This window comes from Saccopteryx leptura, chromosome 2 (genome assembly GCF_036850995.1).
Source record: "Saccopteryx leptura isolate mSacLep1 chromosome 2, mSacLep1_pri_phased_curated, whole genome shotgun sequence".
NCBI lineage: Eukaryota > Metazoa > Chordata > Mammalia > Chiroptera > Emballonuridae > Saccopteryx > Saccopteryx leptura.
In genome coordinates, this window is record NC_089504.1 from 285,974,515 (window position 1) to 286,000,491 (window position 25,977).

A 25,977-nucleotide genomic window follows, 5' to 3' on the forward strand; every position below is an offset into this window, starting at 1 on the left:
AAGGGTCAGGGTAGAGATCCTGTTCCTACTTTTTAGGCACAAACTACCTTCTGTGTGTGGGGCACGGTGAAGTAAACACCCCCACTTGATTTCCCTTGCACCTGGCCTACAAAATCATTCCATACATTGATCTAGGGGCTCTCTTTGCTCTCTAGGGGAATGTGTATCATTTGGGGATGAAGCATGTATTCTGTGAGGTTGTTGTATGCCCAAGTGTCATTTGCTAATGTACCCCTGCTGTTTGCTTTTGGTCATATGATGTTATGCTTGTCCCTCCCACTTCTAACTGTGCCCCTGAGGATGGTAGGATGGCAGCATACCAAAGATGTGCGTGCTGCAGAATTCCAAAAGAGGCCTGGACTAGTAAGACATGAGGCAGCTGACCTAGGTCTTAAAGGAGTCTAGAGTGGCAAGAAAAAATAGGGTCAAATGGTGCTGGCATAAAGGATTCTGGGCAAGTCATGGACACCTGAAAGCTACAACAGAGATTATGGAGTCCAGGAAACATCCTGTCTTTGGTAAATCGAGATTTCTTCAGTGGATACTTGGTACCATCTCTGAGAGCCCCTACCCCTGTTTCCTGCCACTGTGTGGCTCACATGTTTGTATTCTGTATCACATCAGAAAATGCTAATGTGTCATTCTTGTGAAAAGCCTAGTAAAGAAATATGTTCTTAAAAAAAAAAAATAATAATAATTACAATTATTTTACCAAATTCGTTACTATGGAAATTAGACCCCGTATAAGTCTGTCACCCGCTTGTCTAGCCTTCTCTGATTTTACTCTCCCTCTGATCACTATGTTGTAGCCCAGCAGGACTCTGCCAGTTCCTAGAATGCCCTGACCATCTTGGGGCCTTTGCACAAGATGAACCCTTTGCCTAAAGGCTTTGTCTCTAGTTCTTTCTTTCGTTCTTTAAGTTTCAGCTTAATGTTACTTCCTCAGAATGGGCTCCCCTAACCATCCTAGCTAGTGTATTCCTTTCCCTTAAGTTACTGCACTATCTATTCAATATCTTACCAAGCTCTGTGATTATTTTGTTTACTGAACCTCTCTACCCACTGAATGAAAGCTCCATGATGGGGACCCCGTCTGCTTCATTTTATCTCTAGCACCTGACACACAACCTGGCACAGTAGGCACTCAAATATTTTCTGAGAGAATCAATGAGTGAAGAGATGGATTATAAAATCTCTGTAGAAAAAAAGGGAGAGGGAAGAAACCAAGAGGAAAGGAGATTAGGTGAAGATGAGAGTCTTGATGAGGTCAAAGAACAGGTGTGGAAACAGGGCTGGATGGAGAACAGACTGTGGTCAAACACCTTTAAGTTCTGATAACAGTGTTTCAGTGTTAACATGCCGGAAGTTGGGGTCATGGGCAAAACTCTTCCCTTAGAGCAGGGGTCGGGAACCTATGGTTCGTGAGCCAGATGTGGCTCTTTTGAGGGCTGCATCTGGCTTGCAGACAAATCTTTAATAAAAAGAATAATGTTAAAAATATAAAACATTCTCATGTATTACAATCCATTCATTTCCTACCGCTCATGTTCATGGTTGTAGGTCGTTGTATGGCTCTCACGGAATTACATTTTAAAATATGTGGTGTTCATGGCTCTCTCAGCCAAAAAGGTTCCCAACCCCTGCCTTAGAGCCTGACCAGGCGGTGGCGCAGTGGATAGAGCGTCAGACTGGGACACAGAGGACGGAGGTGTGAAACCTCAAGGTTGCCAGCTTGAGTGCAGGCTCATCTGGTTTGAGCAAGGCTCACCAGCTTGAGCCCAAGGTCGCTGGCTCGAGCAAGGGGTCACTCGGTCTGGTGTAGTGTCCCCCCCTGGTCAAGGCACATATGAAAAACTGAGGTGCTGCAGTGAAGAACTAATGCTTCTCATCTCTCTCCTTTCCTGTCTGTCCCTATCTGTCCCTTGCTCTCTCTGTCTCTGTCACAAAAACAAAAAAACTCTTTCCTTAGAGTGTCCACTATCGTTACAATACTGTTCATATAAAACATAGAAAAATAAACTATATATAATAAAAATTAAGACAGGAAAAGTCTTATTTAATAATACCCAGTGAAGGTATTATTCCCAGAATAATTAAAATTCTAATGCTTTCTATGTGGCAGGCACCGTTTAAACGCCTTTTGTGTATCTACTCATTTAATTCCCAAACCGACTCTTTGAGAAAGGTCCTATTGTTTCCATTTTACTGCTGAGGGGCTGAGGCACGGAGCGGTTAAGTCTTGCTCACACTATGGCGCGCCATGACTTGAACCCTGATCTAATTCCAAAGCCTCTATCTTCCCTCTCTAGCACCTACGTCTGTCAAACCTAGACTGGCTGGCCTGACCACGCGGGGGCGCGGCGGAGACAGCCCTGGACGGGACCTGGAGGACCCAGGCTGACACCTGGGGTCACGGGCGTGAGCGCGGGGTCGCTGGCTTGCTGCCTGGGATCAGAGACAGGACCCCGTGGTTGCAGGCTTGAGACGAAAGGTCGCGGCTTGAGCAAGGGGTCCCCACACCAGCTCTGCTGCAGGCTCCCCCCGACTCCCTGTAAGGCACATATGAGAAAGTGAACTACGGAGCCACAGCGAAGAACTGATGCTTCTCATCTCTCTTCCGTCCTATCCGTCCCTGTCTGATTCTATCTCTATCAAAAGAAAAAGAAAAAGCTGGAGAACAGGGTGACTAGTCCCGGCTACCTAACCCGTGTGAACACACATCACGTGACCTCGCGAAGCTCAGGAACTGCCAGAGTTCCATTAGACTGTCAGTCAATAACCCTTGAACCCGGGACCCACGTGACTGACTTCTTTGCGGTTTTACCGCGCTGACCTCGCGGAACCTACACTGGCGGACCAAACTCGCTCCTCAGCAGCTCACGCCTAACCCACCGAAATTTATTCGCAGTCCCACCTCTCCACCTTACCTCCCGGCGGCGACCAGCTTCTGGAGAAAAGTATCCACCGTGGTGTCGAGGAGCTTCATCCTCGAAATGGTAGTGCAGTCGGACACGGATTCGGGGGACTTCTCAGGCACCTTTTCGTCACAGCCGCTACCTACAGCGGCCTTCCTTGCTTCCGCCATGTTGAAGTCGAACCGCCAAATCTAACTGACCCTGCTGTCCCGCCCACTGAAGCCCCTGACTGGCTTCTCTAGGCACCGAGAGCGTCCGATTGGGTGCAGCGAGAAGTCTATCACCGAGCCGTCGAAGGGGGAGGGGAAACTGCTGGAGTCTTGAGATTTCTGCACAGGTAGGGATAGTGCTGTAGAGCACTTAATTTAGTACTTTTTCCGCAAGCTGGCAAAATAAGCTCTAGCCAATGCTCAGGGGCTCAATACAAACTTTTAATTACACTTCAAAGACTTCGTACAGTGCAACAGTGAATGAATGTTCGTAGTTAATATTCACAAGGGTCCACTTTATTAAATGTTAACCCCATCTTTATTTTTAGTCCCCTGTCCCTCAGGACTTCCATTAGGTTTCCTGTCTTGCCCGGTTTCAGGTTTCTTCCAGTTTTGGCTATGGACCAGTACATCAAAACTTCCAGCTGGTCCGGTCTAGGGTCCTGGGAAAATGGAAGCCCTCTGCCCCACTCTCACCAAGACATGTTTTAACAGAACCCAATTATGTGGGAAAGAAGCCAGGGGTTCGGTTCCTTTCATTATAAAAAGTATAAGTTCATCATCCTTTGAAACGTGTGTGTGTATGTGTGTGTGTGTGTGTGAGAGAGAGAGAGAGAGAGAGAGAAAGAGAAAGATCACTTCTCAGCTTTTTGGCTAACATCAAGAGAGAAAAGAGGAGAAACACAAAGAAAATAGGTAAAAGGCTATGAAATACTGTACAAGAAAATAAATCAGAAGGAGTCTTGGAAGGAAAAACATCCTAAGGCATGCGAGGCAAGAGACTACCTCGTGTTCATGATACTTTACCTACTTTGCCATAGTGGGGACATGTTTCTAGGGAGTGGAAAGTGGGGGGCTGGAAAATGGTCTCCAAAGGTGCCACAAGAATGAGTTTAAAGAGGGAGAAGGCTGGCTTCTATTATGTTGGTGGTTCTTAAAAGGGGTGATGAGGGGCAGATTCAGAATGATCTGTGGGCCCAACCGTTTGGATGACCATCTGTGGATAGAAAATTGAAGGACTCTTGACAAAATATAAGAAAAGGCAAACAAAAGTAAAGATAAGTTAAAGGGAAAATAACCCTCAAAGATAAAAGACCAAGATGGGCAGTGGTGGTGTCGAAGGTAGAAAAATGTGGTTTTCAGATTCTGATCTGGCCAGAGTGATAGAATGTGGGGCAGCCATAAAAACAGCAAGGCTTCAGAAGGTAGCTAGCACCTTTCAAATTGGCACCATGGCCCTTCCCAGAAGGTGGGACCAATATGAAGGTTTGAAGAATAATCCCGGCCAAATGTCTCAAGTGCAGTTTGATATGCCTTTTCATCCCATTTGCTGCACCTCTCCCCCCTGCAGCACAGGCTTGGTGGATAAGGGGGGAGATGAGGCAAGGAAGGAGCGCTCATCATCTAGCTCCTGAGAGCTTCAAAAGATAATCTTGGCAGTATCAGGCTGGTATGCAGTGGTCCTGGTATTGGGTGACTTCCTGACCCACTCTTTACTCTTCCAAGCATCCCTAGAGGGTTCCATGACTGGGATGACTTCATATTGGGGAGAAGAAAACAAATATTTTCACATATCAGAGATTCCCATTGGGATACAATATCTGTTTCTGTGAGTCCAAGAAATTGGGGTATATAGTTATAACTGCCTGGGGCTGAGAACCTACACCACCTTCTAGGCTTGGCTCAGCTGCTCTGGGGAAGATGGGCTGGGGCATACATACTCACTTGTTACTTTCCAAACCAGCTAGTCTCTCAATCTGAATTTTCAGGGTAGTGCTCCAAGTTCCCTGTGCCCCAGACAGCCAGATCTACTTAGAATTGTGCCTACCACTGTAGTCATCTGGGCCAGGGGAAGCCAACAGCTTATATGTCCTGGGGCTCCAGGAACTGACCGGACATTGAAGGGATAAGGAACTGAGATTGAGGTAAAAGCTGTATCACATTTTTCTATCTGAGGAAGGGGTGAGCTCTGGCTGTAGGATTAGATTGGTACTTTAGCAGGACAAAGACAGTAACCTGGTTCACAGAGGTTAAAAAATTTAAACACACAAAGTATTAACATTTCTCCCCAACCTAATATCTCCAAAGAGAGAGTGACTGCTCTGAGGTTTTTGCTGTTCCTACTCCCTGTGCAAAAGTGCCTGGCACCTCACCCCCAGTGGCAGGAAAAAGCAGAGTAGTATGGTGGGCAAGTCAGTCCCAAAATAAAAATAAGCAAGCCTAAGAGATGAAGCAGGAAAGGACTGATGGCAGCTGTTTGGAATCTGGGCTGAAGGCTCAAGTGGAAGAACCAGTGGTAGTAAGCAAGCTCTTTGTACAGCTGTTATCAGGATCTCAGGACACAGATGGAGAGGGAAGTCAGGAGAAGGGTTAACAGGGAAGGGGTGGAGTTGAACTAGCAGGGAGGGTGGGTTTCCTTAGGGCAGGACTGAGTACAAGGATTGAGTGAGGGAACCCAGTTTGGCAAGAAAACTAAATTAATGGGAACAGAGGATGCAGGTGTGGAGCCCGTTCAGCAAGGACAGTTCAAAGTCTCTGTTCCTGTCCCAGACAGGGCACCTGGCCCATGGCAGGGCTAGGTATGTGGTAGGAGCACTTGGAAAGGGTGCTAACCTCCCTACTCTGCCCTGACCCAGAGTAGTGTGGGGAACAGCAGGCTTCTCTCCCACCACTGGTTACCAGTGTCTTGAGTCCACCAGCTCAGGTCGGAGGCTGAGTTTCTTGAGGCTCTCATAACCCACCACAATGACAATGGTAGAAGGCGTGGCTGAGATTATTCTGGCTGAGAGGCCCTTCATGAGGCCCCAAGGCCCCTCTTCCGCCATCAACTGTCTGAAGGTCAGGATGATGGAGTTCTTGCCCTCAACCTGGAAAACAACACAGTCATGGTCTACAGTCAGAGTTCCTCTGTTCATTCCTCTGCCTTAGGCAGAAGTGAATTTGAATTCTGCTCCCCAGTTTATACTAACAGCATAACCTTAGATATTTTACTTAACTCTTTGCACCTCAGTTTCCTTGAATATAAAACAGTGATAATAGTTCCTATGCCATGTGGTTGCTCTGAGTGGTAAACAAAAGGATACTTGGAGATGTTGAGACCAGGGCCTGGGAGACAGTAAGTGTTCAATAAACATTAGCCTTTTTTCTTTTCTTCAGAGAGAGAGAGAGGGATAGATAGGGACAGACAGGAATGGAGAGAGATGAGAAGCATCAATCATTAGTTTTTCGTTGCAACACCTTAGTTGTTGTTCATTGATTGCTTTCTCATACGTGCCTTGAGCAGACCAAGTAACCCCTTGCTCGAGCCAGCGACCTTGGGTCCAAGCTGGTAAGCTTTGCTCAAACCAGATGAGCCCGCGCTCAAGCAGGCGACCTCGGGGTCTTGAACCTGGGTCCTCCGCATCCAAGTCCAATGCTCTATCCACTGCACCACCGCCTGGTCAGGCTAACATTAGCCATTATTAATGTCATTAGATAAGCTACACAGCTATGAGTTGTTGGACTGGGTGTTTCTCTCTGGTCTCAGGGAGACTGAATTAAATCACCTCCAAGACCCTCTACTACTCTGCCAGTCTATGATTTTGACTCTGATCATCTCAATCCCTCTGAATCCCCCTGGCTAGTGTCCTCCCTCTGATTCTGTTGTCTTCCAGGTACTTATCTTCCCTATCACGTTGGAAGCCTGGCTAAGGCAGGGATCTCTTTTCTTTCTCAACAGTCCTGCCCCTTACCCCCACCTCCATACTCTGCCACCAAACTACACCTTTAGAAACCGCCCACTCAGAGCCTCAGTCAAGACTGGACCGATGCACTCCTTGTTATACCTCCCCCTGTACTGCATGACCTTCAGAAGGTGATCCCATCTGTGGCTAAGAACATCTCCCCACTTGTTCTTCCTCCTTTAGCACCCTTCTCCATACTCCCTTCTTCCTCTCAGTACTCTCATCTGACCACCTCTACTCTCCTAATCCTTGCACTTATCCACGGCCATGTCAAGGGCTATACCTCTGGCCGTCATATGTACTTCGTCTCCTGCAGCTGGGAGCACCTCAAAGACCTGTCCTTTCCCTGGATCTCCTTGTGGACAAGGATCAAGAATGAAGATGGAACCTCTGTACTTTTTATTATACTGCTCACAAAATTAGGGGATATTTTATTGCTTCATATTCAGTGATAAAATATTCCCTAATTTTTGTGAGCAGTATATTTGCAAACTAATCAGATACCAATTTATTCATTTTCAAATGTATGTGGTTAGGGGAGGGCATTCTTTCTTGAGACACATATTCCTAGATTTTCCCAGACAAGTTAAAGGAGTTCATCACCACCAAACCGGTATTATAAGAAATGTTAAAGGGACTTCTTTAAAAAGGAAAAAAAGAGATAAAAAATATGTAAATAAAATGGCAATAACTACATAGCTATCAGTAATTACTTTAAATGTCAGTGGATTAAATGCTCTAATCAAGCCTGACCTGCGGTGGCGCAGTGGATAAGGTGTCAACCTAGAATGCTGAGGTTGCTGGTTCAAAACTCTGGGTTTGCCCAATCAAGGCAAAAATGACAAGCAATCAACGGACAACTGATGTGAAACAACTATGAGTTGATGCTTCTTTTTTTTTTTTTTGTGGCAGAGACAGAGAGAGTCAGAGAGAGGGACAGATAGGGACAGGCAGACAGGAAGGGAAAGAGATGAGAAACATCAGTTCTTCGCTGCGGTTCCTTAGTTGTTCATTGATTGATTTCTCATATGTGCCGGGGGGCTACAGCAGACCAAGTGACCCCTTGCTCGAGCCAGCAACCTTGGGCTCAAGCCGGTGAGCTTTGCTCAAACCAGATGAGCCTACACTCAAGCTGGCGACCTCGGATTCTCGAACCTGGGATCTCGAACCTGGGTCCTCCGCATCCCAGTCCAACACTCTATCCACTGTGCCACCACCTGGTCAGGCGAGTTGATGCTTCTTGCTCTGCTCCCTCCCCTCTGTAAAATCAGTAAGTAAAATCTTAAAATAAAAAAAAAGAGACTCCAATCAAAAGACACAGGATGGATGAATGGATAATAAAACAAGACCCATACATATGTCGCCTACAAGAGACCCACTTCAGATATAAAGATACACAGACTTTGGTATGAAAAAAGAAATTTTGTGCAAATGGAAATGGGAAAAAAAAGCTGGGGTTCCAATACTTACATCAGACAAAACAGGCTTGAAAACAAAGGTTATATCAAATAAAGACCCAGCAATTCCACTTCTGGGTATTTACTATTACTGGGAAAAACCAAAAACACTAATTCAAAAAGACATATATTTCCCCTATGTTCACTGCAGCATTATTTACAATAGCCAAAATATGAAAGCAACCTAAGTGCCCACCAATAGATGAATGGATAAAAACGTCGTGTGTGTGTGTGTGTGTGTGTGTGTGTGTGTATATATATATATATATAGAGAGAGAGAGAGAGAGAGAGAATGGAATATTACTTAGGCATAAAAAAGAATGGAGGCGCCTGACCTATGGTGGCACAGTGTATAAAGCGTCAACCTGGAATGTTGAGGTCGCTGGTTTGAAACCCTGGGCTTGCCAGGTCAAGGCGCATACAGGAAGCAATTACTATGAGTTGATGCTTCCTGGTTCTCCTCTCTCTTTCCCTCCCTCCCCTCTATCAAAAAATCAATAATAATAATAAAAAAGAATGGAGGTAATGCCTGATTGGTGGTGGCACAGTGGATAGAGTATCAACCTGGGATGCTGAGGTCCCAGGTTCGAAACCCCGAGGTCGCCAGCTTGAGCACAGGCTCAACCAGTTTGAGCAGGGTCATTGGCTTGAGCCCAAGGTTGCTGGCTTGAGCAAGGAATCACTGAAGTGCCACAACTACAAGCTGATGCTTCTCATCTCTCTCTCTTCCTGTCTGTCTCTCAAAAAAAGAAGAAAAAAATAAAGGACTCTTGCCATTTGCAACAACATGGATGGACGGATGGACCTAGATGGAATTATGCTAAATGCAATAAGTCAGACAGAGAGAGACAAATACCATATGATTTCACTTATATGTGGTCTCTAAAAAAAAATTAAATGAATAACCAAAACTGACTCACAGATACAGAGCACATTTACATTTTGTAAATTGATGGTTACCAGATGAAAGGGGTTGGGGGGATTGGATGAAAAAGGGGAAGGAATTAAAATAAGCAAACTGCCAGTTAGAAAAACAGTGCCTTTTGCAACAACATGGATGGACTTTGAGAATATTATGCTATAAGTAAATCAGAGAAAGCTAAGAACTATATGGTATCACACATAGGAGGGATATAAAACTGAGACTCATGAACATAGACAAAAGTGAAGTGGTTACCAGGGGGAGGGGAGCCGGGGAAAGGAGTAAAGAGAAACAAATATATGGTAATCAAAAATGATTTGATTTTGGGTGATGGGCACACAACACAATGAGTAGTTCACATGCTATAGAGATGTATACCTATACACGAAGGTTGTGGGTTTGCTTCCTGATCAGGGCACATATAAGAAGCAACCAATGAATATATAAGTAAGTGGAACAGTGCCAGGGCTGTAAAGTACAGCATAGGAAATAGAGTAATAACTATGGTGCCAGGTAGGTAATAGACTTAACGGGGTGATCACTTCATAATTTACATAAATGTCTAATCATTATGTTATACACCTGAAATTAATACAATACTGTATGTCAACTATAATTGAAAAATAAAAAACTATTTAAAAAAGTACCTAGATTTACCAGCCACCTCTATCCCAACATCCTAGTATCAGGAAAGTTGACTGTACCCCCAAACTGTTAAGGCTATTTTTCTTCCCTTCCTCCTCACCATAATCAAATGACCCCACTCTCCTGGACAGCTTTCCTCTTAAGTTACCCAAATTAGACACTAAACCCTCTCCCCATTCTCTTAACCCAAAGCTTTATACAGTAAAACCTGCCATTTGTATATTATATATCATCATTCAAATTCTATTTCCTTGGACTAAGTACTATGGAATTGTTTCTGAGTGGACTGAAGACAAGGACTGTAACTTCTGGACAGCACCACCAAAGACTTTGTCAGTATTTTTGCAAAGTCTACATAGTACAATCCATGAAACTTATTCAAGAATAGTTACTTTCAGTGGCTGTGGAGAGCTCATAGAGAGAAACCAGATTTATGAAATTAACTGAAATCAGTATTTCTAATAACTACAAATCAGCTAGGTAAGGAAAAGGTGGTTGATGGGTTATGCTAATAGGATAAAAGGCTAGAAGAAACCAGTAAGAATTCCTAGAGGCATGGGCAAGTCAAGTAGAGGCATGCAAGGTAGCAGACAGAAGGAGAGAAACATTCTAGGTGCTTCAAAATGCTCAGCTGGTTTCTGTAAATGGTAAGTCATAACCACATGGAGGGGACTCAGATGCCCAGAGAGCTGCTGGACTAGAGAGAGAGTCATGACACAGAGAGGTAAGGGGAAGACTGAAGGGCCTGAAGATCACACTTCTAAAGGCTAATGTGGGAGGAGGGCGGAGGCGGAGGCTGGTCGTGGAGGCTGGCCGAGGAGGCTGGACTTACCTGCACTCGGGTTCGGATAACATCCATAGGATTGGTGAGAATGGAAGCAGTAGCTGCAGCTAGGGGCCCCGAGATGGCTTGAAAGACAATGTGAGGGCATTCCTTAGGACAGAGGTATGAGAGCTGCTCTGGAATGGAGGGAAAGACAAAAGACAATGCCTTAAGACATGAGGCACCACCCCATCTGCCCTCATACTGCTTCTACCTGTTGCCCAATGATGACAAGTTCTTCATCCTTAGCCTCCTTGGACACCCCCATCCCCATAACTCCCATCTTTTTTTTCTGTTTCCTTCTTTTTTTAAAAAAAAAAAAAGACTACTTATTCATTTTAGGAGAGAGAGAAGGTGGGAGGAGCAGGAAACATCAATTGCCGTATGTGCCTTGACCAGGCAAGCCTAGGATTTCCAACCGGTGACCTCAGCGCTTCAAGTTGATGCTTTATCCACTGTGCCACCACAGGTCAGGCTCTTTGCTTCCTTCTTAACCAACAAAAAATTATAAATCTCTGGCTCCTTCCAGAAGTCATCTTGGTTTCATCCTCTAAAGAAGGAAATTTCAAAAACTCTTTGCTTGCTGACTACTTTCATCTGATGGACAGAAATTCTTCCTGATATAAATTTTTTTTTTTTTTTTTTTTTTTTGTATTTTTCTGAAGCTGGAAACGGGGAGAGACAGTCAGACAGACTCCCACATGCGCCCAACCGGGATCCACCCGGCACGCCCACCAGGGGGCAACGCTCTGCCTGCCAGGGGGCAATGCTCTGTCCCTCCAGGGCGTCGCTCTGTTGTGACCAGAGCCACTCTAGCGCCTGGGGCAGAGGCCAAGGAGCCATCCCCAGCGCCTGGGCCATCTTTGCTCCAATGGAGCCTCGCTGCGGGAGGGGAAGAGAGAGACAGAGAGGAAGGAGAGGGGGAGGGGTGGAGAAGCAGATGGGCGCTTCTCCTGTGTGCCCTGGCCGGGAATCGAACCCGGGACTCCTGCACGCCAGGCCAACGCTCTACCACTGAGCCAACCAGCCAGGGCCCTGATATAAAAATTTTATGCCTGTGCTCTGCTTTGCCCAATTCATAGATTAGAAAAGCACACACTAGCCTGATCAGGCAGTGGCGCAGTGGATAGAGCATTGGACTGGGATGCGGAGGACCCAGGTTCGAGATCCAAGGTTGCCAGCTTGAGCGCGGGTTCATCTGGTTTGAGCAAAGCTTACCAGCTTGAGCCCAAGGTCGCTGGCTCAAGCAAGGGGTCACTCGGTCTGCTGTATCTCCCCACGGTCAAAGCACATATGAGAAAGCAATCAATAAACAACTAAGGTGCCGCAACTAAGAATTGATGCTTCTCATCTCTCCCTTCCTATCTGTCCCTCTCTCTGTCTCTGTCACACACACACACAAAAAAAGCACACACTACATATTTCCTATTATATGCACTGACTAGTAGGATACATTAAAAACTGGTAATGCTGATTATCTTAAGGCAGGGAGTTGTGTGACTGTGGTGGGTGACAGGCCTTTTTACAGTATACCCTTTCCTACCTTTTAAATTTTGAACCATGGGGATGTTTTTACAAACAACAACAATTAAAGTCATATCCTAAGTGAGAACTTTTCTCCAGCCTCTATCAAGAAAGAAAAATTCATCTTTCAAAATGCTGGTAAAGCCTGACCAGGCGGTGGCGCAGTGGATAGAGCGTCGGACTGGGATGCGGAGGACCCAGGTTCGAGATCCAAGGTTGCCAGCTTGAGCGCGGGTTCATCTGGTTTGAGCAAAGCTCACCAGCTTGAGCCCAAGGTCGCTGGCTCGAGCAAGGGGTTACTTGGTCTGCTGAAGGCCTGTGGTTAAGGCACATAGGAGAAAGCAATCAATGAACAACTAAGGTGTCACAATGCGCAACGAAAAACTGATGATTGATGCTTCTCATCTCTCTCTGTTCCTGTCTGTCTGTCCCTATCTATCCCTCTCTCTGACTGTCTCTCTGTCTCTGTGTAAAAAACACACACACACACACACACACACACACAAAAACAACAGGAAAAGAATATAGGAAATGCTAAGGGGAGAGGGTGAATGGGTTGCCATTTTAAACAAGGTAGTCATGGGAGCCTTCTCCAAGTTGAAGTTTGAGCAAAGTCCTCAAGGACAGTGCAAGCCATATGCTCTGTGGGAAGAACTTTCCAAGCAGAGTAACATCCTATGTAAAAGCCCTGAGATGAGCACACCTGAAGTCTTCAAAGGGCATCAAGGTCAGTATGCCTGGGGCAGAATGAGGGAAAGAACAGTAGATGAGATCCAAGAGGTAAGTTATTTAGGACTTTGAAACCATTGCAAGGACTTTGGCTTTTACTCTAAGTGAGAATGGATGTAAAATAGATTCATCATCTCAAAAATTCTCTCCTAGTTTTCTTTACAATTCAGTCATCATAATACCTTTAAAAAGTTTTTCCTCATGCTCCTAGTTGGGGTAATTTGTGGCCAGGCGACTAAATATTAGGGAACAAGTAGGATGGTGGGACTTGGCAGGGCAAAACTCAGAGTGTCTAAGTCCTGGCAGCATGGCAGAATTCCTTACGCCGTACTAGAACCACCTCTTCCTTCCTCGCTCTTTTCTTTCTTCCCTTTTTCTCTCTTTATTTCTTTCAAATGAGAGGAAGGGAGAGAGATGAGAAGTATCAATTTGTAGTTGCAGCACTTAGTTGTTCATTGATTGCTTCTCATACGTGCCTTGACTGGGGGGTTCCAGCTGAGCCAGTGACCCCTTGCTCAAGCCAGTGACCTTGGGGGTTTTGAACCTGGATCCTCAGTATCCCAGGTCAATGCTCTATCTATTGCGCCATCATATTGTCAGGCCCTGATTTCCAATCACTTTCCCTACTGTCAGCACAAAGAGAAACAAAGTGAACTGGTGGCTCCACCTCATGGGTGTCCTGTTTCTCTTGAGAAGAAAGCATTTCATAACCATTAGAAGGCAGCATCTGGACTGGCACTGCCAGCCTCCTTGGGCCAGTCTATACTGGCCCCCAGGCTTGTAAACTGCAGTGGGATCCAGATTCCAATTTTAGTCACACATACATGCCATTTTCCTGGGGCTTAGGGAGAGGATAGACAAAGGCAAGAGGGTTGGGGAAAGAGCCCTATGTCTTTCATTCTTTATTCATTCAAAAGTGTTTATTGGGCACCTATTATCTGACTTGGTTTGAGACCCTCCTGGCTAAATGACTTTGGACAAGTAATAGAAATCGTTATTTATTTAATGCTTACTAGATGACAGGCATTGAGATAAGCACTAAACGTAAAACAGAGAAACAGGGAAATCCCTTCATGGAACAAGGAACTTGGAGTTGGAAATAAAATGACTGCAAATTATGTGCTCTAAAGAAAACAAGGTACTGAAAAAGAAAACAGAAAGAGTCCTCTGTCCAACTGGGTCATTAAAGGAGTCCACTTTGGCCCCTTATAAAATTTGGCTAGACAAGTCCCAGATGGGATGAGACAAAATGTCCACTGCCAAGGGTTAGTAGCCAGCAGCAGGAGTAGGAAGGTTGCAGGCACAGGCTGTCCTAACTAGAATTTGGTAGTTGATTCCATTGTACTCAAAGCTGTAGATGTCACAGGGTAGCAGGTACACAGAGGTCCTGCTCTTGATAATGTGTTCTACCCTTTAAGAAGGAAATCTGGGCCCTGGCCATTTGGCTCAGTGGTAAAGCATTGGCCAGGGTGTGGCTGTCCCAGGTTTGATTCCTGGTCAGGGCACACAAGAGAAGTGACCATCTGCTTCTCTACCCCTTTCCCTTCTCCCTCTCTCCCTCTCCCCCTACTCACAGCCATGGCTTGAGTGAGCTGGTCCCTGGTGCTGAGGATGGCTCCTGGGCCCCCTTAGCCTCAAACGCTAAAAATAGCTCAGTTGCCAAGCAATGGAGCAATGCCACAGATGGGCAGAACCTCACCCCACAGGAGGCTTGCTGGGCGCTGCAGGAGTCTGTCTCTCTACCTGCTCTCAATTAAAAAAAAAAAAAACGAAGAAGAAGGAAATCTGGCAATATGTTTATTGAGGCCCTCAAAAATCTTATCTTTTGATGCAGTAATCCCATTTCTTGGAACTACTTAAAAAGAAGTAAAGTTTTATGAATAAAAATACATTATAGGGTCTAATCAGTGGTGGTACAATGAATAGAGTGTAGACCTGGGACGCTGAGATCCCAGGTTTGAAACCCCAAGGTTGCTGGCTTGAGCATGGGGCTCACTGGCTTGAGCACAGGCTTGCCGACTTGAGCACAGGATCACCAACATAATCCTGGGATTGGTGGCTTCAGCCCAAAAGGTTGCTGGCTTGAAGCCCAAGGTCAATGACTTGAGCAAGGGGTCACTGGCTCAGCTGGAGCCTACCGGTCAAGGTCAAGGCATGTATGAGAAGCAATCAACAACTAAAGTGCTGCAACTAGGAGTTTATACTTCTTATCTCTCTCCCTTCCTGTCTGCCTCTCTCATAAAAACAAACAAACAAAAACATTATAGGAGTAGAGAGGCTCAAGGTTACATCACATCCTGAATTTAACAATGCTGAGGAAAAGACATCTAACTTAAAAGCTCACTATTATTTATTAATTTTATCTCAAATTCCAGATTCCCCCTAATTTTGTCCTTTCCCATCTTCCAATTTTCTATCAATATTCCACTAGGCCTAGTTGATTATATTGTACCCAGAACACTCTATGTTCGATAATCATCTACTTTACTTGTCTGATTCCACCCCCCCACACACTCTGATCTAAGGTCCTTGAAAGGCAAGAAGCAAGAACTGTGTATTATTCTTCCTTGAATCCTCTTGAATCAAATGTTTGCTGAATGATTGACCCATTCTCCCATTAAATCTCCCACTGTCACATGTACAGAACAATGGCATCTTAGCCATTTTAGTAAACCCATCCTCCTGATCCCTGCTTACCTGCATAGAAGTGATAGAAGGGCCACCAGACAGCACTGTTTGGGATGTAGGTAAGTAGTGAAGCCACATAGCCTCGGTAGAAGCCTCGAAGCCCATCAGTCCGCAGGATCTGCCTGATGATGTCCTTGGTTTGGCCAAAGGCAACTACACCTTGTCCCTGTGGGTTCCCTTGCACTTGGAAGCGGCCCATTTTCTCACCCTTACGCTGCATCATCAGGTGCTGGGAGACCACATCAATGGGCACTGTGATGCTCTGGGCTACGAGAGAGGCTGAGCCACCAGCCACCAGTGATTTGACTGTGTTGCTCTGGCTATAGTCAGCTACAAACTTCCGGGTGAGCTCGTAAGTGGTTACATAGCACTGGCCCGAGATGAGGGTGAAGGTGTTGACCAGGAATCCCCGGTAGAGGCCAGTCACTCCATCTGCTCGCAGGATCTTGATGAAGGCGTCAAAGGTCCCATGGTAGAGACTCTTGCCTTTCTGAACCTGCAGCCGAGTGCGGATGAGGGTAAATGGGTAGACGCTGACACGGATCATCATTGTCATTGCCACACCAAACACGTAGAACTTCTTCTTGTCCAGGTGTTCCCACTCGATGATCTGGATATTGCGTTTGTCCTCCATTGTGCCTGAAGTCCTGGGGATTTGAGAAGGGTGGAGGGAAGTGAAGTAGGTGAGAACTTTGAACTCCCCTCTTCTGGCTAGGCTCTGAAACCCCATGCTCAGGCTTCATCTCCCCGGGTACTTACCTCCCCGTATTTTCGACTTCACCCAGTCTGGCTCTGGGTCTTCCTTCACACATCAGGAAACTGCTCTCCTCCTTTATCAGTCCTTCCCAATTCCGGAAACCACTGCTTACCTCACTGACCCCTCTGGTTTCACTCCCACCCCAGCTTCCTACACCCAGCTTATCATCTGTTCTCTACTTCTGCCTGGACCTTGGTGTCATAGCCCCTTGTCCTTCTCTGGTTCACGAGAACAAACCAACAACCTGACAGGATGCAAAGCTCCTCAATGGGCTAATGGGATGTCACTAAGTGACATTTAGCAGGTTCCAAAGGCTGGAGGGAAATGCTCCATTTAAAAAAAATTCTGTTTTTATTTATTCATTTTAGAGAGGGTAGAGAGGGGGAGAGAGAAAGAGGGAGGGAGGGAGAGAGACAGAGAGAAAGAGAGAAGGGGGGAGAACAGGAGCATCAACACCCATATGTGCCTTGACCAGGCAAGCCAGGGATTTCAAACCAGTGACCTCAGCATTCCAGGTTGGCGCTTTAACCACTGTGCAATCACAGGTCAGGCAAAAAAAATTTTAATTCTTTATTTATTGATTGATTTTTAGAGAGAGGAGAGAGAAAGCGGGGAGAGAAGCAGGAAGCAGTAGAAGTTGTTTCCCGCATGTGCCTTGACCAGGCAAGCCCAGGGTTTTGAATCAGAGACCTCAGTGTCCCAGGTCGACACTTGATCCACTGCACCACCACAGGTCAGGCACTCCATTTTTTAAAAAAATGTATTTATTGGTTTTAGAGAGAGAGGAAGGGAGAGAAACAGAAACATCAATCTGTTTCAGTATGTTCCGTGACCAGGGATCAAACCTTTGACCTTTGTGTATCGGGATGATGCTCTAACCATCTGAGCCATCCAGCCTGGGAAGGAAGTGCTCCGTTTTTGATGCTCCAGGCCCACTGAGGAGGTCCTCTTTTATTCCACTTACCAGCTAACTCACCTGACTTTATTTCTGGTTTCCATGCTGGCCGCTCTGAGCTCCCCTGGCCCACACTCAGTACACTTAGATTTTCTCCAGTCCACATTTGAAGAGAGGGGAAGAAGCTAAGTGGGGCTTTCAAGCCACAGAGCACCCCTTCACACACACCTTCCCTCCCTCCAATGAGAGCAGAATGTTAGGAACAAGGCAAAGGTCACAGTTCTCTCTGGTTATTAGATAACTCACTCTAGAGAAAGAAAAGAACCACCTGGAGAGTCTTGAGAACTACAGGGTAAAGAACATGTTTGGCCCCTTCCATCCCTAAGCATCTAAATCATAACTTCAGTCCCAGATAATGAAGGGAGATTCAATTGACACAGAAGATACAGACTCTGCCTTAGAGAAACTCACAGTCTGTTCAAACTGACCCAGTATCGCACTGGGAAATGGATGTCAGTTACAGAGATAAAGAATCCAGGGAAGCCCTGGCCGGTTGGCTCAGTGGTAGAGCGTCGGCCTGGCGTGCAGAAGTCCCGGGTTCGATTCCCGGCCAGGGCACACAGGAGAAGCGCCCATCTGCTTCTCCACCCCTCCCCCTCTCCTTCCTCTCTGTCTCTCTCTTCCCCTCCCGCAGCCGAGGCTCCATTGGAGCAAAGATGGCCCGGGCACTGGGGATGGCTCCTTGGCCTCTGCCCCAGGCGCTAGAGTGGCTCTGGTCGCAACAGAGCGACGCCCTGGAGGGGCAGAGCATCGCCCCCTGGTGGGCAGAGCGTCACCCCCTGGTGGGCATGCCGGGTGGATCCCGGTCAGGCGCATGCGGGAGTCTGACTCTCTCCCCCCATTTCCAGCTTCAGAAAAAAAAAAAAAAAGAATCCAGGGCAAAGTAATGTACATGTGACCCTCATGTTAATTATATCCATTGCCTAATGTTTCAAACCAAACTAAAAAGCTTACTAATGTAATAATTGCATAAAATTGAGACATTCCAACTGAAGAACTGTCAAATGAGAGGACATGATATATTGGATATATTATTAGTAACAATGTAATGTGCTCCTGTGTAGGACACTAGCCATTTTCAGCTACAAGGGGAAAGTGGGAAGTTCAATTCCAGGATGTGAGAAGTCAGGGGCTCCCTAGCTTTTGAGAGAAATCCCTAAGAGCTGGGAAAGCAGGTGGCCACATCAAAGGGACAACTCGAAAGGGTTGAAATGTTCTAATTAAGCAGTCCCAATGCTAATAATGCCTTGGCAAACTTCATGTCAAGTGTTTAACCGGCGTCCGTCTTCAACCACCATCCCCAAGCAAAGGTCCCAACTAGCCTAAGTAAGTAGTTTCTTGGTTTACCATGTAAGTCAATGGGGAAGCAAGGTTAGCTTTTCAGTATTTCCTGAACTGGACTGTGTCACTTTCATTAAAGTACAGGATACAGGATACCTGCAGTGCACACTGAGTGCATGGGAGCTGAGGGAAAACCTCTCACCTTCAAGGTGAAGCATTGGTGAGGTACATGTAACCAAAACAGGCTTTCTGGAGGAAGTCAAAGCAGTTTGAATGAAGGAGGAATACATGTAGACAGTGAAAAGGAAAGAACAGCTTCCAACAACTGGGTTGGCCAGAATGGAGAATCTAGGCTGTGGAAAGTAAGCTCCAGATGGGGTTCTAGGAGGAGAACCCCTGAAAAACTGATGTACCATTTGCTGTGGGCAAAGTGGCCCTTTCTTCCCAACAAGTCCAGCAGGGCAATCTTCTCTTTGAGGCCCTTCAAGAGACAGTGATCGCCTGACCTGTGGTGGCGCAGTGGATAAAGCGTCAACCTGGAAATGCTGAGATCGCCGGTTCGAAACCCTGGGCTTGCCTGGTCAAGGCACATATGGGAGTTGATGCTTCCAGCTCCTCCCCCCCTCTCCTCTCTCTCTCTCTCTCTCTGTCTCTCCCTCTCCTCTCTCAAATGAATACATTAAAAAAAAAAATACAGGAAAAGAGGGTGATCACTGTCTTCCCTACCCCAGGGTGTTTGTCATCCAGGGCCCCAAAGTCATGTTTCCGTTACCACTGAGAGTTGAAGAGAAACATTAGGATTTATTGAATACCTAATTACCCCACACAGCCCTTACAACCTCTGCACAGTTGGACACTTCTGCTAAGTGAGGAAACAGAGGGTCAGATGTATTAAAAGGAATAGGCCCCAAGGTCACACAGCTGGTTAGTGGTAGAGGCAGGATATAAGCCAAGATTTCTTCTCTACTCCACCATGTCTTCTACCCCCCTGGGAGTTGAAGAGCTCCAACACAAATCACTGTTTGGTCTAAAGCCAAGTCATTCCCACCATGGGAGCCAGAACAAATGCCCTCATGACTGCCAGTCAACCGAGGGTTAAGCACAAGGTCCTGGCCTTGCAGGTGCCCAGGGATTTCTCTCGGCTTTGTTCTAGAGAAACCAAGAGCTGCCTCTGCTTTCAGAGTGTGCTTGTGGAGTGACAGAGCTGAGTGGCTGGGCAGTCACATTGTTGTCATAGGACAAATACAACTGGACTCAAGCAGGAGTGCCTTCTACAGGGATCATGCAAATTATATGCTAAACAGCTCAGAGAGGCAGGGCAACAAAGGATTCTGTTGTAGGACCTGGTTTTGTGGGCACATCTCAATTTATCAAGCTGAATTACAAAGTACCAATATCTCCTGATGAGAAATCCTAAGGCAGGAGCCAGTGCCTGCTTTCCTCCATCTCTGATATGTGCTAGTCTATTTCAAATTTCCAGAAGGAAAGGAGGACTCTTCAAGGCTGAAGCCAGTAACTTCTGCTATTGCCATGGTGACAGGAGAAGCTATTAAGAGTCATGCCTCGAGAAATAAACCTCTACAGCTGTAGGAGAGGGACACTGCACCCATCCTTCTTCCCTCCAAATAGTGGGACTGCTCCGAAAAGGGATCTCAACCTGCTCTTTAGTATATAACCTCCAAATTTCCTTTTGAAATATCAAAACCAGTTCCTTTTATTTACCCTCTGGAAAATCCTCCTTGCAGATACTGTATGCAAACTTTCTTCAGCCTTCCCTTCTCCTATCTCAATCAGCCCAACTTCATCATAGCTCTTCTCAGACCCTTATTTGTGTACATGACTCCAGTTCTAAATTTCCCCCATCTTTTAACAATGTTTGGGTACAAAAGGCTAAAGTGCTTTCTATGGAGATGGGTCAAACAGATGACCCAAGATATTCTGAAGTCATCATGTAAGATGTCAGAGGCAGAACCCCTACTAACAAGCCTGCCAGTGGAAAGGGACAACTGGGGAGCTCTGTACACCTCCTTTCCACTCCACTTTCCTTGTACCAGAAAAATCACACTAAGACTCATTCACTAGGTTCTGAGATTCTGGGTCAGAACAAGGCAGTGTCACCTGGAAGGCAAGGTCATGCAGTGGAAAGAACACTAGTAATCAGGAGACCCAAGTTTGAGCTCCACTTCTATTACTTACCAGTAGGATTAGAACCAAGTCACTTCGCCCTGGTCGGATAGCTCAGTTGGTTGGAGCATTGTCCTGAAGTACAGAGGTTTCCAGTTCGATCCCCAATCAGGGCTCATACAGGAAAGATAAATGTTCCTCTCTCTCTCTCCTCCTTCCTTTCTTGCTAAAATCAATTTTAAAAGAAAAAAAAAAAGAACCAAATTATTTCACTGAAGTTCAGTTTCCTCATCTGTGAAATGGGGATAACAAAGCCTGCTACAGCTATACAGTAATGCACCTCTTTTTTTTTTTCATGCACCTCTTAATGATAGGGACACAGTCTGGTAAATATGTCATTAGCAATTTCATTGTTGTTCAAACATCAGAGTTCATTTACACAAACCTAGATGGTATAGCCTACTATATATCTAGGCTGTATGGTATAGCCTATTGCTCCTAGGCTACAAACATTTACAGCATTATTACTGTACTGAACTCTCTAGGCAACTGTAACACTATGGTATTTGTATATCTAATCATATCTGAACACAGAAAAGGTACAGTCTAAATATGGTATAAATGATAAAAAGTGGCCCTGGCCAGTTGGCTCAGTGGTAGAGCGTCGGCCTGGCGTGCGGGGAACCCGGGTTCGATTCCCGGCCAGGGCACATAGGAGAAGCGCCCATTTGCTTCTCCCCCCCCTCCTTCTTCTCTGTCTCTCTCTTCCCCTCCCGCAGCCAAGGCTCCATTGGAGCAAAGATGGCCCGGGCGCTGGGGATGGCTCCTTGGCCTCTGCCCCAGGCGCTAGAGTGGCTCTGGTCGCTGCAGAGCGATGCCCAGAGGGGCAGAGCATCGCCCCCTGGTGGGCAGAGCGTTGCCCCTGGTGGGCGTGCCAGGTGGATCCCGGTTGGGTGCATGCGGGAGTCTGTCTGACTGTCTCTCCCCGTTTCCAGCTTCAGAAAAATACAAAAAAAAAAAAAAGATAAAAAGTGCCTGACCAGGCGGTGGTATAGTGGATAGAGCGTTGGACTGGAATGCAGAGGACCCAGGTTCGAGACCCCAAGGTTGCCAGCATAAGCGCAGGCTCATCTGGTTTGAGCAAAGCTCACTAGCTTGGACCCAAGGTCGCTGGCTTGAGCAAGGGGCTACTCAGTCTGCTGGTCAAGGCACATATGAGAAAGCAATCAATGAACAACTAAGGTGTTGCAACAAAAAACTGATGATTGATGCTTCTCATCTCTCTCTGTACCTGTCTGTCCCTATCTATCCCTCTCTCTGACTCTCCCTCTGTCTCTGTTAAAAAAAAAAAAAAAAAAAAAAAATATATATATATATATATATATATATATATATATAAATAAAGTGATACACCTGTATAGGACACTTACCATGAATGGAGCTTGCAAGAACAGAAGTTGCTTTGGGTGAGTCAGTGAGTAGTGGTGAATGAATGTGAAGACATAGGACATTACACTACTATAGACATTATAAATACCATACACTTAGGTTAGACTAAATTTATAACATAACACAAGGTTAAACCAAGCACAATATAAAATGATGAAATCAAGAGGCTTAGTAAACATAAGATGGGTGAGGCTGCTGTTGGTGTAGCATGGCAATATGTTTATAGCTAACTTTTTTTTAAGTAGAAATAATGATTAAAAATATAGTATAGTAAATACATAAACCAGTAACAAAGTTGTTCATTATCATTATCAAGTATTATAATTGTACATGCTATACTTTTATATGACTGGCAGTGCAGGTTGGTTTACACCAACATCAGCACAAAACATCTACGTAATGCATTGAGCTATGACATTACATCAGGGGTCCCCAAACTGCGGCCCCCTGAGGCCATTTATCCGGACCCCGCTGCACTTCCGGAAGGGGCACCTCTTTCATTGGTGGTCAGTGAGAGGACTGTGCTTCTGGAGTACTGTATATGGCGGCGTCACTCACGTACAGTATTACTTCTGGTGACGCGTGACGCACGCCTCACAGCTCCAGAAACGCGTCATATCACTTGTTTCGGCTAGCCATGACAAATATGGAACCGGACACTGACCATCTCATTAGCCAAAAGCAGGCCCATAGTTCCCATTGAAATACTGGTCAGGGCTTGGCCGGTTGGCTCAGTGGTAGAGCGTCAGCCTGGCGTGCAGGAGTCCTGGGTTCGATTCCCGGCCAGGGCACACAGGAGAAGCGCCCATCTGCTTCTCCACCCCTCCCCCTCTCCTTCCTCTCTGTTTCTCTCTTCCCCTCCCTCAGCCAAGGCTCCATTGGAGCAACGATGGCCCGGGCACTGGGGATGGCTCCATGGCCTCTGCCTCAGGCGCTAGAATGGCTCTGGTTGCAACAGAGCGACACCCCGGATGGGCAGAGCATCACCCCCTGGTGGGTGTGCCAGGTGGATCCCGGTCAGGTGCATGTGGGAGTCTGTCTGACTGCCTCCCTGTTTCCAGCTTCAGAAAAATACAAAAAAAAAAAAAAATACTGGTCAGTTTGTTGATTTAAATTTACTTGTTCTTTATTTTAAATATTGTATTTGTTCCCGTTTTGTTTTTTTACTTTAAAATAAGATATGTGCAGTGTGCATAGGGATTTGTTCATAGTTTTTTTTATAGTCCGGCCCTCCAATGGTCTGAGGGACAGTGAACTGGCCCCCTGTGTAAAAAGTTTGGGGACCCCTGCATTACATTATGACAACTACAACATCACTAGGCAATTGAAATTTTTCATCTCCAATATAATCTTATAGAACCACCAGTCATTAATGTGGTCCATCATTGATTGAAATGTCATTATGTGATGCACGACTGTATAATAGTGTGGTGCAACTCATATGAGCTAATATGTATGAAGGCATTTTAGGTTTTTTAGCAACAGAGAGATGCAGCCAGTGGCTTGATTGGTTTGAGCGCCAGCCCTGGGCACTGATAGCTCAGTTGGTCCCAGCATCAGCTTCAGGCACTAAGGACAGCTCGGTTGATTTGAGCATTGGCTCTGGAAGGGGGCTGCCAGGTGGATGCTGGTCCAGACACATGTGGACAGGGAGAGAAATGAGAAGCATCAACTCATAGTTGTGGCACTTTAGTTGTTCATTGGTTTCATATGTGCCTTGAATAGGGAGCTCCAGCCAAGCCAGTGACTCTGGCCTCAAGCCAGTGACTCTGAGATCATGTCAGTGATCCCACACTCAAGCCAGCGACCCTCTGCTCAAGCTGGCGAGCCTGAGCTCACGCTGGTGATCTTGAGGTTTTGAACCTGGGACCTTGGTGTCCCAGGTCAATGCTCTATCCATTGCACCACCACCAGTCAGGTTGTATGAAAGCATTTTAACAGCAAAGCATTTCTATCATTATAGAAAGCTCTATTGGACAGTGCTGCTCTAAATCCTTGCTGTTCAAAATGGTACACAGACCAGTAGCATGGACATCACCTGGGAGCTTGTGAGGAATACAGAATTTCAGAATACACCCGAGATCTACTGAATAACAGCCAACATTTTAAGATCTGGGATGATTAGTATGTGTGTCAGAGTTTGAAATACATTACTTTAAATATTAAGGATTGTCAGTATTATAACAATGATAATAATTACTCTAAAAGTACAGGACCATTATAACTAATGTTAGGAACCCTGACTCCATCCTGACTTGTCACAAGAACTTGGCCCAATAATGTCTTTCTACTAGACTCATTCAGATATTTTCACTCAACCATCCCCACCAAATTAAATCACCTTCTATAACTCCTGACAAGACACCCTGGGATTCGATCCCCACTTCTCAGCTGGAAATAAGATCTTTGCTTCCTCCTTCTGTTCCTTTGTTCTCCCTACTGCATCTGCATCAACGCTCTGCACTCTGGTAGCTAGCTACATGAATGTAAACATATTTACATGCTTACCCATCTGTCTAAATATGTATTTTCTTAGAGGAGGTCCCTGATGATACCACCAACCCCTCCCTCCAGAACGTCTCCCTTGGATTAGGTGAGATTCCCACCATGCCTTCCTTTGGTCTTCAGTGGATGCCATGTGATTCCCTCATCACAGACAGCACATGACAATTCTCTCCACCTATTCTATATGACATTCCCTTTATACACTGTGTCCTGGCTTCCGCACAGCTGCCTCTGGGTCCTCGGCTATGCCCCTCGCTCTGCCTCTCCCCATGCTTCTTTCGCTGTCAGTGAACCTCATGCTCCTCCGACAGGATACGATGCCTCATTGGAGTCGTCCTTCGTCCCCAAAACTGCGTGGCAGGTTCCCATGCTACTGCAGCCAGGCTCTGCAAACACCTTTTGCTCCTTGACAGGTCCGGCTGCTCAGAGACCTTAGTCTTTAGGCACCCAAACCCAGTGGTTTCTTACCTTCTCAGGTCAGGGCGACCCCGCCGCGTCTGAGGCGAACTCCAAACCCGGACAGCTAGGCCGCGGCTCCCACTCTATCCGCGCCTCCCGGCGACTGGCAGCCTCGGGGAACATCTTCCTCCATCTCGACCAGAGTCCCGGTACTAACGGAACCGGAAATTGGACGCTAGTATTCCCGCCCCTCGGGGGGCGGGGATGAGCGATGGGAAACCACATTAATAGCGTTCTGCATCCGGGGCGAGAGTGAACTGGCCTGGCGGCTATCTTGAGTTCTGGCAGAAGCGACGCCTTTATTAGCTTCGCCATGCCTTTAGCTCTACAGCGCATGAGTGTCTTTTCTAATTCATAAGGTGACCAACTTTTTTATTTTTATTTTATTTATTCATTTTTAGAGAGGAGAGAGAAAGGGAGAGAGAGAGAGACAGAGAGGAGAGAGAGGAAAGAGAGACAGAGAGAGAAGGTGGGGAGGAGCAGGAAGCATCAACTCCCATATGTACCTTGACCAGGCAAGCCCAGGGTTTCGAACTGGCAACCTCAGCATTTCCAGGTCGACGCTTTATCCACTGTGCTACCACAGGTAGGCTGACCAACTTTATTACAATGAAAAGGACAAAAATAAATTGAAGTAAACACTATCATAAATAAAAGAAACATTTTATTCATTGCAACAATAATAACTATCAATATAATATAATAAATGCATAATAAAGACATTTGTAATGTTTTATATTGTAATTATGCTTACGTGCCTATTAATTTTTAATAGTAATTGTAAGAAAAAAGTACTCATTTAGATACAAATAC

The 25,977-nt window shown here is 46.0% G+C and overlaps 2 protein-coding genes across 3 annotated transcripts in view; both read right to left on the reverse strand.

Moving 5' to 3' along the window:
• PMF1 (polyamine modulated factor 1) overlaps positions 1-3,111 on the reverse strand; it is a 33,822-nt gene extending 30,711 nt beyond the window's left edge. For both annotated transcript variants that reach the window (XM_066362202.1, XM_066362201.1), the window contains exon 1: positions 2,928-3,111. In XM_066362202.1, the coding sequence (XP_066218299.1) occupies positions 2,928-3,085 (158 nt within the window). In that variant the 5' untranslated portion in view covers positions 3,086-3,111. The remainder of the gene's footprint in view (positions 1-2,927) is intronic.
• Positions 3,112-3,325: 214 nt separating this feature from the next.
• On the reverse strand, positions 3,326-25,308 carry SLC25A44 (solute carrier family 25 member 44). Its single transcript, XM_066362206.1, has 5 exons — positions 25,174-25,308; positions 20,824-20,977; positions 15,644-16,281; positions 10,703-10,830; positions 3,326-5,991 (listed from the first exon to the last, which is right to left on the reverse strand). Exons 3-5 carry the CDS (start codon positions 16,266-16,268, stop codon positions 5,800-5,802), a joined length of 945 nt encoding a protein of 314 aa, XP_066218303.1. The 5' UTR covers positions 16,269-16,281; positions 20,824-20,977; positions 25,174-25,308; the 3' UTR covers positions 3,326-5,799.
• Positions 25,309-25,977: the final 669 nt, after the last annotated feature.

Excerpts from the sequence above, each read along its gene's own strand:
- SLC25A44 (XM_066362206.1), bottom strand. The coding sequence starts at position 16,268 with ATGGAGGACAAACGCAATATCCAGATCATCGAGTGGGAACACCTGGAC. Across the intron at positions 10,831-15,643 it reads CTTCTATCACTTCTATGCAG|AGCAGCTCTCATACCTCTGT; the intron begins GTAAGCAGGGAT and ends CCTCCATTCCAG. Across the intron at positions 5,992-10,702 it reads TTATCCGAACCCGAGTGCAG|GTTGAGGGCAAGAACTCCAT; the intron begins GTAAGTCCAGCC and ends GTTGTTTTCCAG.